The 13592-nt window shown below is 31.8% G+C and overlaps 2 protein-coding genes across 7 annotated transcripts in view; both read right to left on the bottom strand.

The window, feature by feature from the left end:
• Positions 1-13592, bottom strand: part of LOC130656155 (RNA transcription, translation and transport factor protein-like) — a 99266-nt gene that overhangs the window by 22466 nt on the left and 63208 nt on the right. The gene's annotated exons all lie outside the window — the stretch shown is intronic.
• The window catches only part of LOC130656152 (phosphofurin acidic cluster sorting protein 2-like), a 63945-nt gene that overhangs the window by 17223 nt on the left and 33130 nt on the right, over positions 1-13592 (bottom strand). For 4 of the 6 annotated variants that reach the window (XM_057458975.1, XM_057458980.1, XM_057458978.1 and 1 more), the window contains exons 10-18: positions 12715-12890; positions 12534-12603; positions 10235-10312; positions 9972-10157; positions 9716-9835; positions 6310-6416; positions 5806-5960; positions 5616-5726; positions 5443-5539 (exon numbers count right to left, since the gene is read on the bottom strand). In XM_057458975.1, the coding sequence (XP_057314958.1) occupies positions 5443-5539; positions 5616-5726; positions 5806-5960; positions 6310-6416; positions 9716-9835; positions 9972-10157; positions 10235-10312; positions 12534-12603; positions 12715-12890 (1100 nt within the window). The remainder of the gene's footprint in view (positions 1-5442; positions 5540-5615; positions 5727-5805; positions 5961-6309; positions 6417-9715; positions 9836-9971; positions 10158-10234; positions 10313-12533; positions 12604-12714; positions 12891-13592) is intronic. The other 2 variants (XM_057458976.1, XM_057458977.1) reach the window with 2 other exon arrangements.

Below are 13592 nucleotides of genomic sequence, written 5' to 3'. Positions count from 1 at the left end.
GCTGTTTTGGTGGAGAAACAGAGGAAGTAGAGGAAGAGAAAATACTAATAATACTAATAGAAATTGTCGTGGAGGGAGACGAACAACCCGTTCCCGTAGCCCAGTTATTCCAGAAGCTGGCCATTACTTTTTGAAAGAAGTAATATTGTTGGACCACTGTGTTGACCAAGTCGTTCGTGGTGGTCCTAAGGTTTTACATTTAGATAGGATTCGTAGCTATAGCTAGCTAGTAGCGCATATGTGAAAATGTCATTTTTTTTTGCCTTTATTTGCATAAGGAGTCTGGGAGTGTAAACATCACCGCATCACAATAAAATTCAACTGTAGCCATTCTTACGTTACTTTATTTCAAAGATATAAGTTTTACAACCTTTTTACTCAATGTCTCAATTTTTTATATTGTTACAAATACGGCCAACCATCAACCACCAACTATCTATATATATAAAATTATATAAAACAGTGTAAAAAGACAGTATATGCTTACTCTCTATATATATTTCAGATGTTGAGAGTCTTTATCAGAAATAATTATTGTACAAGAACTTGGACGTATATGTAGTAAATTGTTAAAAGAAAGTGAAACTATATGTTTCGTATTATGCACTAGATTTGAGATCAAAACTGGGGTTGGCACTAGTCTTCAGAAACTAGCATTACGAGAAGAGCAGGAACTGGATTCCTATATGCTACATAGACTGTTTGGACAAAAAATTGTATGGCTGGTACTAAGAAAGGATTTATTTGTAAGTACTTTGCTGGTACTGAATTCCCTATTTTCTTTTCTATGAATTTCTGAAAATTTTAAAAATAATTAACCTACAATAATATGAAATAAATAAAGTGAAAACAAAACAGAAAGATAAAAAGAATGCTATGTATGAACAATTTCACCATTGATCCCTAATGATTTCATACACCAAAGTTCGAGTCAGTCTGGTAATTACATGTCACCATCAAATCCTGATATGAGCATGCCATCTTTAAATACACAAGAAAATCTTAGCACTATCCAGAAATTACTACCAGATGCTGACCACAATCAAAGAAGAACTTGTCTCAGTAATGCGAATGACTTAGATGATACTGTCAACCATATAATGTGTGCTAATGATGTTGCTGAACCATCAACCTCTAAAGGATCTTTAGCCTTCACTACTCCATGTCAGTACTTGAAGGATACCAAAGTGTGTATCTCTTAAATTGAAATGATGATTGTACTTTATCTGTAAACAGACAAAAAATATGGCAGCATGCATTGAGTTTTTATAAAAGGCCACTGGGAGAAAAAGAGAATCTCGTTAAAAAAGTTAGGGTTTTTTTTTGATGGTGAAGATGGAATTGATGCAGGTGCATTGAAGAATGAGTTTTTTACAATTGTGTTCAATGTAGCTAAGGATGAGCTATTCGAACCTCTCAACAAGAAGGAATGGTTTTTCATTCCAAAAAGATCAGGTGGCAATTTGCAAATATACAAAATTTTTGGAGTAATTGTTGCCCACAGTCTTTTACAAGATGGGCCTTTCTTCAATCATTTTGCACCTTGGGTAACTGACATGTTACAACATGAGCATGCTACTTCAGGAGGATTTTCTGTGACTGATATACCTTTGACATCGTCAACTGGATGTTTAATAAGTTTTATTAAAAAAATTATTAGAATGTAATGAAGATGTAGAAATTCAGGCCTTATTTAGCAGTGCTGATGGTCCAGCATATGAGCAAATTGTGGCATTATCGGCCTGGATTAACGATGTAGAAGTTACAGTAAACAACAGAAATATTTTGATTGATATTATAATTCAAGATGAACTCATTGTTCGTCGGGGTAAAAAAATACATGCGTTCGAAGGTTACAATGCATTTTAACGTATATTTATATATCCCTGTTGTTAGGGAGATCTTCACAGGTGTAATGCAGAATTCAACTTTGGCATGGTTTTAAATATTTGTGAGTGGAAAAATGTGAACAGTTTAAGACCAGCAGAGTCATTAGCACAACAATGGCTTAAAAATTACTTGTCACAATGCACAGAAAATAAGCTTGTGATGTTTTTGAAATTTGCAACTGATTTCGAAAATACATTATCCTTCAACGGACGAAAAATATCAATTGGGTACATTGATGAAAATTTACCGCATGCCTCTGCATGTTCATTTAGTTTCATGCTACCTTTGTGCAATGGAGATGATAAAGTCAAATTTCATCGAATGATTGACATTGCACTAAATTACGAAAGTGTCGGTTTTGGCGATTATTAGTGTAATTACTTTTAATTTTCTTATAATTTTTTTATGTTCTTGAAAGTTATGTTTTACTATGTTTGTGGAGGCATCCTTAAGACAATTTTTTATCCAAAGTTTTAACGCATGTTTTTTCTTATGTGGAATTTATCCCAATAATTTTTGTCTTACTTTGACTCTCATAAGGTTAGTTCAAATCCAGATTTCCAGATTTATACAAATCGGTCTTCCACACCAAAATTTTCCCACTTGCTATTGATTAAATGGTGGAAACTAGAAGAGTCAGAGTTGAAGATCTCTGGCATGCCCAAATGCCACATCTGATTAGGAGAAAAATTTCTAGCAGAACTTAGTGGATGATTGTTCCAGTCATTAATAAGTTCAGCGAGAGACTCGTTAATTAACGGTAAAAAAAAAACATATGCAGAGCACACAATTGGTGTTCCTTTAAACAATTGAGAAATCCCATGCTTTCCATCGTGTAAAATATTCCACTATAGTAACGAACTACCAAGCGTTTAACATTACGCCACAATCTTTCTATACGATGATTATGTACAGATGAGCCAACAATCATGCTAGCGCGGTTCAAACCTCTTCTTGTTATCATGAATCGAGAAACAGCAACATTTTCAACTCCCATATCACTATGCACACGGGATAGTAATCCATGTTCGTTTACAGCACTTTGGAATAGCTCCCAAACGGTGTCCGACTTGTTATTCCTGGTGCACCTTAAGTAAACAATCTTTCTGATGAATCCATCAATTCCGCCATGAATAACAAAGCGTCAGGGTATAAGCTTATGATGGCCGTATATGTGCCTAAATGGTAAAACATTGTCTAAATAAGAGAAATCAATTTTTATATATATAAAAAAAGGAAAACAAATCCTACCATAAAGCATTTGGGTGTTTCACATTGTATTCTCTTCTTATAATGGTAATTCTCCTTCGCAATAATCTATTTATTGTATCAACTTTCATAATAGCATCGCGTACTTTCCTTCTTTGCACATAAATGCCTCTTGCATGAAGAGCACAAATGACCATTGTTTCACCAGCATCTGAAACTCTATCCAGTATAGTGCGAACAGCGTCGTTTGATTGTTCTGAATCAACCTGGTGGTGTATTGGAAATTAACATTCCATATTCCAATTCTCTTCTCATTAACGTTCTATCAGATATTTGTTAGATCTGAGATACAACTTTCCAACTCTTATATAAATCAAAGAGATATTGAATGTCATTCTTAGAAACATCTTTTCTAGGTCTACCGCCAGTTAATGTCATAACAGTAGCATGTGCTTCTCCACTGTGTGTTACTGCAATTCCCATTAAAAAGAAATCCAATTGAACTTTGATTCTTTCTGCTTCATTTTTCAGGTTTTCTATGTCATTATAAACATCTATATTATCTGCAAATTGATGCATCAGTGTTCCCAAGAAGGATATCGTGTTCTCGATTCTTAGGTGGCAAAATTCAACAGAATCAAATTATCTGATGACAAGGAATGCTGATCGTTTACAATTTCAATAGGAACAGCGCGGACCAAAGAGGTCAGTTCACCATCAAGCTCTATTATTGCTTCAATAACAAACACCATGTGTTCAGAGCTACCATTTTACTTCATAAAACTAAGTCATACAAAAATAAATGCATGGTTGTGCCATAAAAAAAAATTCTAAAACAGTAAAAAAAAAAATTCTACCATAATAAAAATTACCTTTATATCGTAAAAAGTGCTTTCGTAAAAAAATCATGCCGTAAAAAAATACTTTGGCATAAAAATAATATTGGGCACCACGAAATAAAATGTCTTACTTTTGTCCACTATGGCGCCTCATAATGATATCCTAATTATTAAATTTTGTATTCAGAGAAAGAAACAATTTAAAAATTGTTGCTTGAAAAGAAAAAAGGAAATGTCTTCTGCCTAGAAATAAAAAAAATTCTGTAAATTTTTGTCCACAAAATGCTTGTCATGTCAAACTTTAACTTTAATAAGTGAAAACAATGTGAAATTTTTTTGTTAGCTAAAAACAAAATTTATGGTTTTATATTTTCATAAATTTACTCTATGGAAGAATTCCATGAAGATTATTTTCTGTATAAATAACCAATTTGAAAAAATTCTGCAAGAATAATTTTCAAGATTTCATGTAAGAATGAATACAAAATACATAGGGACCTGGTTTTTAAGAACATATTGAGACTGAGATTTTGTTAAAAATTAAGCACCTTTACAGCTACATTCCAGACATTCTTATAAGAAAAAGTATATTCTTTTTTTTTCCTTTTTTTGAATAAAAACTTAAAAAACTTTAATTTTTCTATATTAAGATTAACCATCACAATGCTTGATACAAATGTACGATTATTGACAGTCAGTAAGAGAGAGTAGTGACAGGGGGAGTGTGACAGTTTCATAATCACAACAGCCAATAGTTTAAAAATGTTATTTTAAATATCATTTTACGCAACAAATGATTTGTTGATTACTCATGCAGCTAAGCTATAGCTACAACCCTGGAAAAAATACTTGTGAAAATGCTATAAGAAAATCCAGCCTTTTCAAGTCAATGTACTTCAAGTTTCTGGAGTACTTCTATTACCATCAGTCAAGCATATTGAACATTGATTTTGGAGGAATGGAGAGCTCAAAATAAAATTTACAATATTTTTTTCCAGGGTTTAGCTGCCTCAGCTGGCTACTTTGGGCTATAGCTAGCTACCAGCAAACTAATTTTAATTTTTTGAACTGATCAGAGTAATTTGGAGTCCCACTGAGCGTTAGTAAACTGTATATTGAGTTTTAGGTTTAAATTTACTTGGAAACAGTAAAATAAAAATGTATTCACATCATTCTAAAAACGTGGCTAGGTTTTAGGTTTAGCTAGCTAACATATACCAAAAGATACACCCTTAAAATCTGAATATTTATAACTGTGTTAACAACGATTATGTGAAACTGCCAGTTAAAAGCTGTAAAAGTCAACATTTTGTTGGTACATTCTTCAACTTGCAATTTTGCTCATAACTAATCTGGTTTTCATGTTATTCTGCATTTTCGAATGCGTATTTCGCAGAACCAAATGGATATGGAAATAGGTCTATTCTAACACAATACAAATGTGTTTTAGCCCTTGAGACATCAAAAGAAAGTTATACTTTGGTAAACAGATTAGTTCACTTACAATCGAGAGGTAATTAGTGCTTCGGCAATCGGGATAGAATGAATACTATCAGAATGCTGAACATAATACAAAATTCGCTTCTCCACCTCCCTTAAATCTAAACGTGTGAACAATAAATTTGTTAGTACAAAAACAAAAAAGTAAAAAAAACAACGAAAAAGGTTCAAACCAACCTGTGTCAGATAAAAATTTTTGTTCAAATACAGTTTTCCAGAACGTATCCATAAACAGACTACTGTATTTTTGGTCCAGTTGAGATAAATAGATTGCTACTTTGTGTGGACCTATTTTAAAAAATGTTATTTATTATGAGATATTCTAACTTGATCAGAAAATCATTTTCTAGAGAACACTAAAACTCACCAGAAGGTATTACTAAAAACTTTACAAAACTTTGATATTCTTGAGGTTTGTGTGAAAATTGTTCCACATAACTTCGCATGACGTTTCGTAAATAGCTTTCAGGCCCAATTACACCAATGCGTATTGAGGGTGGTGGAGCAGAATGTCGACTTGAACTAAAAGACAACACCATGAGCCATAAAGTTGTTAAATGGTCAAGAGATTTCGCAAGAGCTTTTAAACTTGGTACACAGTAAATCTAATATCCTACAATACCAATCCAAAAATAAATCTGTTTTGGTTTATGTCGAACGTCTTACCTCAGTATGGTAAAAAAGTGAAGAAAATCTGTCTTTTTGAAATCAATTAGGTAAAAACTAGAAAAAACTAGAAAAACTAGAGAAAACTAAAAATCTTTAATGGATTTTAACTCTTCCTAACAGCATTTTCCGTGTAAAAAGTGTATTGTAAGATTCAAAAATGTTGTGTGAAAGTATAAGGTTGTACGTATTAGCTGTAACTTACAATTTTTGAAGTTTATTGGAGACAGCTGTTATTGTTGCCTGGACATCAGAGGAACAAGAAGTGCATATGACAGGACCAAGTCTGGATATACGTTTCAATGTCAAGTGCTAAAATATTTGAGTAAAACTGAAAATGTACACCTTTGTTTATAAGGAACCCAAGCCTTGAGCCTTGTGTTTTTGAAAATTTTGATTATTGTCCCTCAAATGTTTCTGAAATTTCTTAATTGGCCCTGAAAAGTTTCCTAAAAACATTTTACTTAAAAGGCATTTTTTGAGGTTTGGACTATGGCTTAAATATAAAAAAGCATGTTTGTAACAATTTTCCAGTAAGTTTTTCCAACACCTGCACTCTCCTTAAAAATGATAAAAAATGTTATATTAGAGTTCCTTTAGCCGAATTTAGATGCCTTAGAAAATGGTTGTTTTCTTTGGCAAAGTGGTGGATGTGCGCAATGTTTAAAATAATGTAAATTGAAGTAAAATTCTGCCATTTTACAAACATTTGGGCTATTTTACAATTAGTACGTTTTCACCATGTGTAAATTTCTAGAATTTAGGCATCTATGTGCTAAATATTATACAGTGGTATGTTTTACGTTGATGCTTTTCAGCAGTTTTATAATGGTCATCTCAAATGTCTACAACTCTCCAAAATATAAGACAAGATTGCAAATTCTGAAGTCCATCACAACAAGAAATTATACAGTTATTACTAGGTTATAGCAATTTGAACTTGTATATGTTTACAGCAGACTAAGGACATAGGATCTTAAGTTATTTGGTTAGACCAAACTTCAAAAATGTGCTAATTGTTGTTACATCAGCATGGCCATTTTTCTCTAATTTCAGGGCCTTTGTGGGCCAGGGCGTGGATTATTCCATAAAGTATGTGTTAGAAAGTGTCACTGGCGCAAATTTTAAATGCTGCTTACCTAACCTATGTATCTGTCAAAAAAGCACTTCCTCCCCACGGCAGGAGAGAGTTCATGAGTTAGTGCTCTTTGCAAAATTTGTAAAAAGACTAAAAAAGGTTCGAAAAACCCTGCATAATGTGCAAGAATGCATGAAATAAACATCGTTTTGCTCCTTTATTTCTCATACAAAATACCAGCGTAGTGTATATGGTTCATCTTGCATCACAAGGTTTTTTCATTGCATTGACAGACTTATATGACTATGTTTTAGTTGAGTTATGAGATTGAATTTGGTGTTTAAATTGACAGTTTTTCCTGTTTATTGTTGAACCAATGATTTATAACTTAAGTTGTTATGATATTCACGTTTAGTGATGTAAACTAAACTAGATAAATTATGATGACATATTTGTCTCACAAAAGGTGATGATATGCCTGGAAAAATATATCCATTTGAACTGCACAAATTGCATGTGTTACGAGAAATAAAACATGTTAATCACCTTGCAGCTTTGAATTTCCTTGCTAGTTTTCAAAGAAATCAATTTTAATAAATTCTATTAAAACTATGACAATGAAAAATACTAAAAATTTTTGTAAGATAAACATGACATCATAATCTGTATAAAATTGTATAAAATGTATAAAATTAAATGTAAAGAAAAAGGAAAAGCTTTAAACATAATTTTGACATCATTTATTACATCGAAAAACCTTTAGCTAATTACAGGCTACAAAAACCTCCTAAAATTTATTCTTAAAGCGTATTTTAACGACTTCTTTAATGATTCATTATATGTTTTGGTCTGATGGATTTTTAAATCAAAAATTCGGATTAAGCAACATTATCTAAATTAATTTTGTTGCTCCAAATATCGGACTGTTAGCAAGCTCTGGTACTTTAAAATGTGCTTTAAAGTCATGGCCACTAAAAATCTAATGTGACCCAACTGGTGAAACACCGTGATTTTCCACGTATGTGCATGTGTAAAAGTTAGTTGTTGAAAACATAGGAAAAGGGATTAGTTATTTCTTTATAATTATAGCTTACTGTTTACATAGTTTACTATACCACAGTAAATTGCATCAACAACAAAAACAGACCGAGACTTGTGACCTAACCTATATTGTTTTAAAACTTTAGTTAAACTGCTAAGAAAAGAAAATATTCGGATTTCTTTGTCATCTGAATTTTACTGCAGAATACTTGTGGGATCTACATTATGTGTATTAATTTAAACATGCTGTTTTCTTGATCTCCAGCTATATAAATAAAAATGTGTTCAATGTTTACATTTTAAAAATGAATATGACTATGATTATATCTGCATTATGTACATTTCATTTTCTTTATTTTTTTAAAATGAACTGTCTGTTCTTTCAGCTTGGCCAAACACTTGTTTCCTAGCCAAGAGAAATAGGAAGAAAATTTAAAAACTTGTTTCGCCCAATTCAACAGTTCTCAAATGAAACTGATTAAAATTGTTTTTAATTTTATGTTTCACAAATTTAAAGTATTTTAAATCAGAAATAAAAAGAAAAAATATATATACTTAATATACAGACACTAAATGACAAAAAATAGGCAAAACATAAACACTTAAAAAAAAATTTAATGTAATGGATCGGAAAAATTTTGTTTTATTGTTTTCTTGGAAGCATCGCAGACTCATATATATATATATATATATATATATATATATATATATATATATATATATATATATATATATGATTCAGCAAGAGCACGCAAATTTTATTTTTTTGACATTGTCATAATTATATTATTTTATCCAGTTTTCCCTTTTTACTTATACACATATTTTTTACAATAAGATGATTTTAATACTGTCTATTCAAGGAGCCTTAAACATACCATTATGAAGAATGATGTTATTAATAAATCTGACTCAATATTAAGATTTTATAGAATGTAAACAAAAAAATTAAAAAATGTGACATGTTTTGTGATTTGGTGTACTCCTGTTTTTAGCAAATAAACTATAATTTTACCTGATAAAATTGTTAAATTACGCCTCCAATATGAAGTCAATGTAGTGTTTTTTTGTCACTCCATAGTGTTAAAGTGTTACGCCATAGTATTTTATGGCTACGCAAAAAATTTAACTTTTCGTAAGAAAGGGTGGGGTAGGTTATTTCATGTTTCAACTTTATAAGAGCTTTTTCAAGGAAAAATGTCATTTGGTAAAAGGTGAAAGCATCAGCATAAAGTGTCTGTCTTATAACTGTCTTCCTTATAGAGATTCCACTGTAGAAGTGGTCTTAGAGAGCATTACAAATTTCTTCATTATTACATATTTGGTTTATTTTACAAAATATTCTGCTACCAACCCAAAAATATGCTTAACACACACTCTGCGTTTAACTTCATGTTCTATTTAGTATATGGATCATTCACAGGTTTACAAAATATTTGCAAGCTAAGATATTAAAACACCATCTGACTTATAAACCATATATTTAACTTGCCTGACTAATATCATCCTTTATTCCAACCAATAGAATATACTCTGGTATTTTCCCATCATTTCCAAGAATGGTAGATAATTGATCTGTAAAGTCAGTCTTTGCGCTTTCCTTGAAAACATACTATAATTTAATACCGAATTTGCAAACTTTAAGAGAGCACAAGAGCATACATATTAGCCGCTTGAGTTCATAACAATCATAATTTCTTATAGCATGCAATTTATAAAAACAGTTTATTTGAGAAATTGGATTTTACCTTACAAATTTTTTCTAAATCAACACTTCGTTTTCGCTGCAAATGAATTTTATCGCCACCTTTTTCTTTAAATGATATACTTCTTGGTCCTGTTTTTAAACGGTCAGGTGAAGGAACCCTATCATCTTTTAGTTCAGCTTGTGTATCAGAGTCATGAAATATTGATTCAGCATTTGGTTTTTCCTGCTAAAAAAGACAATATTGAGTAAAACGTATAGGGGATGAAAAAAACGAAAGATTATAACTAGTGACTTATGACTTGCCTGAGAAGTATCGTTGTTGACACCATCCCTATTGGAATCAATACCATTCAAAACACAACCTAATGCCACACTTAATTCCTGCCAAAAACAAATAATACTAATAGCAATGATATAGACAAACATATTATATTTTATTATTATATATACATATATATTATTATCTATATTATAATACTCGTATACGTCGGTCTGTCACACGAAATGGTACCGCAAGTAGCGACACACAAATTCGTTTAAAAAGGCGGGCGAACCCATGGATTTTTTAAAGAAAATTGGATTTTTTAAAGAGAAACAAACACCAGGCCAAATTTTTGACAAATTTTATTAAAAATTCAAACATGAAGTCCATATATTTTAAAAAGCAGCATTTCAGTAAAATTGATAATAAATGCATAGGAATTAAAGCTTACCTCCCACTTCAAAAAAAGTTCATCTTATTCTGTTTATATTATGTTGAGAATTTGTAATTTAACATTTATTAAGTAAAATTTGAAATAATAAAGCTACTATAAAGCCACATTTTCTTGTGTTTACAGCATGCTTCCTTCTCGAAAGCCGCCATTTTTTGATAAATTTTTTTCGGATTAAACCCAGTTTGACGTCATCTCCCGGATGGCAAAAAAAGGCCCCCTGAACATGTTGCAGCAAAACAATAACTCAGAGAAAAAGAAGAAGAGTAAATTATTGCAACTAAGATCAATTTTGTTTATAATTATAAAATTTGTTTTTGTGCTATGGCTTTTTGTAATAAGAATAATAGAAGTAGCGCTGGTAAGCATTCCTTTGCCAGTCTTCCAACAGGCAAGAAAAAACGAGCTGTGTGTACTCATTAACAGAGTCGATACCCTTTCAAGGTCGAGTTTTAATCACTAGAATGTTTTGATCAACATTGGCAAAAAAGGCTTTGGTAATTCTAAATCTCTGTCTACTTGTCTTTGCATTAGGCCATATGAAAATTCTGGTATAGGTGCTCGCTCTTCTAAGTTGCGTCTAAGACTTTCCTATTATATTGTGGTACACTAGGCAGGGGATTTACAGGATTTTATTTTGTTTTGCGCGCGTCGTTGATTCTTCTTTCTTTTTTTTCTTTATTCCTTTCTTATATTAATCTATTTTAATTTATTTTTCGTGTCGCGTTTCATTCTCATATCAAAGAACACTATAGGCCCTGGAATCGAGGTTGCTTGAATTGTTATTATAATAAGCGTTCTTTCTATATGTTTACTTCAGCATGGTCGTGATTATTAACGCTGCCAGTAGTCTAGTCATAAAATGGAAGTTTTCTGCAAATCTTCTAAATTAAAAACGCTTTCTGTGTCTAACTCCTCTAACCAACACAAACTCTTAGGGATCACAGCCAGAATTTTTCGAAAGAGTAAAATAAAATGTCGGCTGCCATGGTTTGCTCTGATAGCCCTAAATAGCTTTTTTTTTTACTTTAAAATATACTTTCCGGCGCCGAGACCCGTCTCCTGTGGGCATTGAAGTCTCTACACAAGTCGGAAAGAGCCAATCTCGTTCTGAGAGCACCGGAATAGCTAAAAAGGCCATGGTTCACTACTAAGCTATTGCTTCCACTTCCATTCTCATCCTCATAACAGCTTTCCCAGCTAGAGTCTGATTCACTGTCAGGTTTTGTAGACTATTTGCTGGCCGAGACTTCAAAACTAAGAGAGCCCACAACTTTTTCACGGTAACTCAGTTTTAAAAAAGGAAGTAAAAAACAAGTGTTTACTTATCTTCAGTATATATATATATATATATATATATATCTGTTACAAACTCATCTTCAGTACCCGTTACAAATGTTGAAAAAACAACAACAGCTTTGTCATATATAAAACCGCTTTGTATATATAAAAACATGGGCAACGGCAGAGTCAGCGAAATTATTATCCGAGAGTTGACGTCACAAGCCCTCCCGTGAAGGAATTTATTTACAATCGGGGCACTAGATGGCGACTGGCATGAAGCTTCTTCTCCAGCTAATATTTTACAACTTCAACAACAAATATCTTGCGAACAAATCAAAATAAGTACAAAAGAAATTTTGTTTTCTTAATTAGTACAATATTTTGAATTGATTTTCGAATACTTGTTTTAAAGTGGGAGGTAAGCTTTAAGGAACCATAAAAATGCTTGAACAATCTTAGGAAAAATTAAATGAACAAATATTTAAAGAATCTGGGTGTTTCAAATTTGAAAACGAATTTATTCTTGAAGTGAGTCATTATAAATCATCACATAAATTCTTCAGCCTATTTTGTTAAAAAAAACACAGGTGTGAAACATTACATACCTGAGCTTCACTACGAGTTAGAGTGTTTTGATTAAGTGTTGTTTGACTACGACTGTGATCAAAATAAGGTCTACAACAAGAAAAATGCATAGGGACAGAAAAGTACTCCAATAATATGTTCCTTTGATCTGTGGAAAATGTTTAAGGAAAATTTTCTTTTTAACAGGAGTAAAAAATATACCTCAAGCCAGGTTTTTGGGCAGATGCGATGCTAGCATTGTCTTCTAATATGTTACTGTCCACATCTGAATCATCATCATCATCATCATCATCGTCATCGTCAAATAAAAATTCCTCATTATCCATGTCAACTTTATTCAGTTCTCGCGCTAAACCTTCATGTACATGCCCTAGATCCTAAAAAAATATAAAAAAACAAGAACTCGTTTTTGAGTGAACTCATCTGGAACAGTATTTAATTCAATATCTTGATGTAAATTTCCTCAAGATCAAATTCTTGTCGAATTTTTGAGCATTAGTTTCCTCACGAAGGCATAAAAGAAAGAGAGATACATCTTCTAGAGCTTGATGGACAAACATGTTTAAAAAACCTTTGACTTTAGACTTCGACATATGGTCTGAAAGTAATAACAAAAATAAACATTTTGTGGTTCCATAACTGGTTAACACAAAAGACATAACACTTAAGTAAAAAAAAAAACTCCCCCATTTCCAAGTTGATACAGTTTTGGGTTATTATTGCAACTTCATTGTAATCCTTGTTTTAAGAAAATTAACGGATCATGAGAATCTCCATCAAAAAAATATTTCTCCTTTATGCAATCCGTCCCTATATACTTGTTTAATTTTTTTCTTCTTAAATAATATAATTTAAATTTATGTTGTAAAGCCACAAGCAAATATAAATCAAGTTTGATGGTATTAAATTAAATAAAGAACTGGTTAACGGTTTTTGATAAGCGATAAGTAATTTTTCCATATAAGGATAAGTTAAAAGAGGGGAAACATCACCTCTAAGAAAGAAGCGAAAAGAAATTGAGGATTAGAGTCGTAGGCTTATTTTAGGTAATGCAAATAAGAAGTTGGTTGAATGTCCGT

This window comes from Hydractinia symbiolongicarpus, chromosome 9 (genome assembly GCF_029227915.1).
Source record: "Hydractinia symbiolongicarpus strain clone_291-10 chromosome 9, HSymV2.1, whole genome shotgun sequence".
Lineage (NCBI taxonomy): Eukaryota > Metazoa > Cnidaria > Hydrozoa > Anthoathecata > Hydractiniidae > Hydractinia > Hydractinia symbiolongicarpus.
The sequence above is the reverse complement of the archived record's forward strand: the minus strand, read 5'-3'. Positions and strand labels throughout refer to the sequence as shown.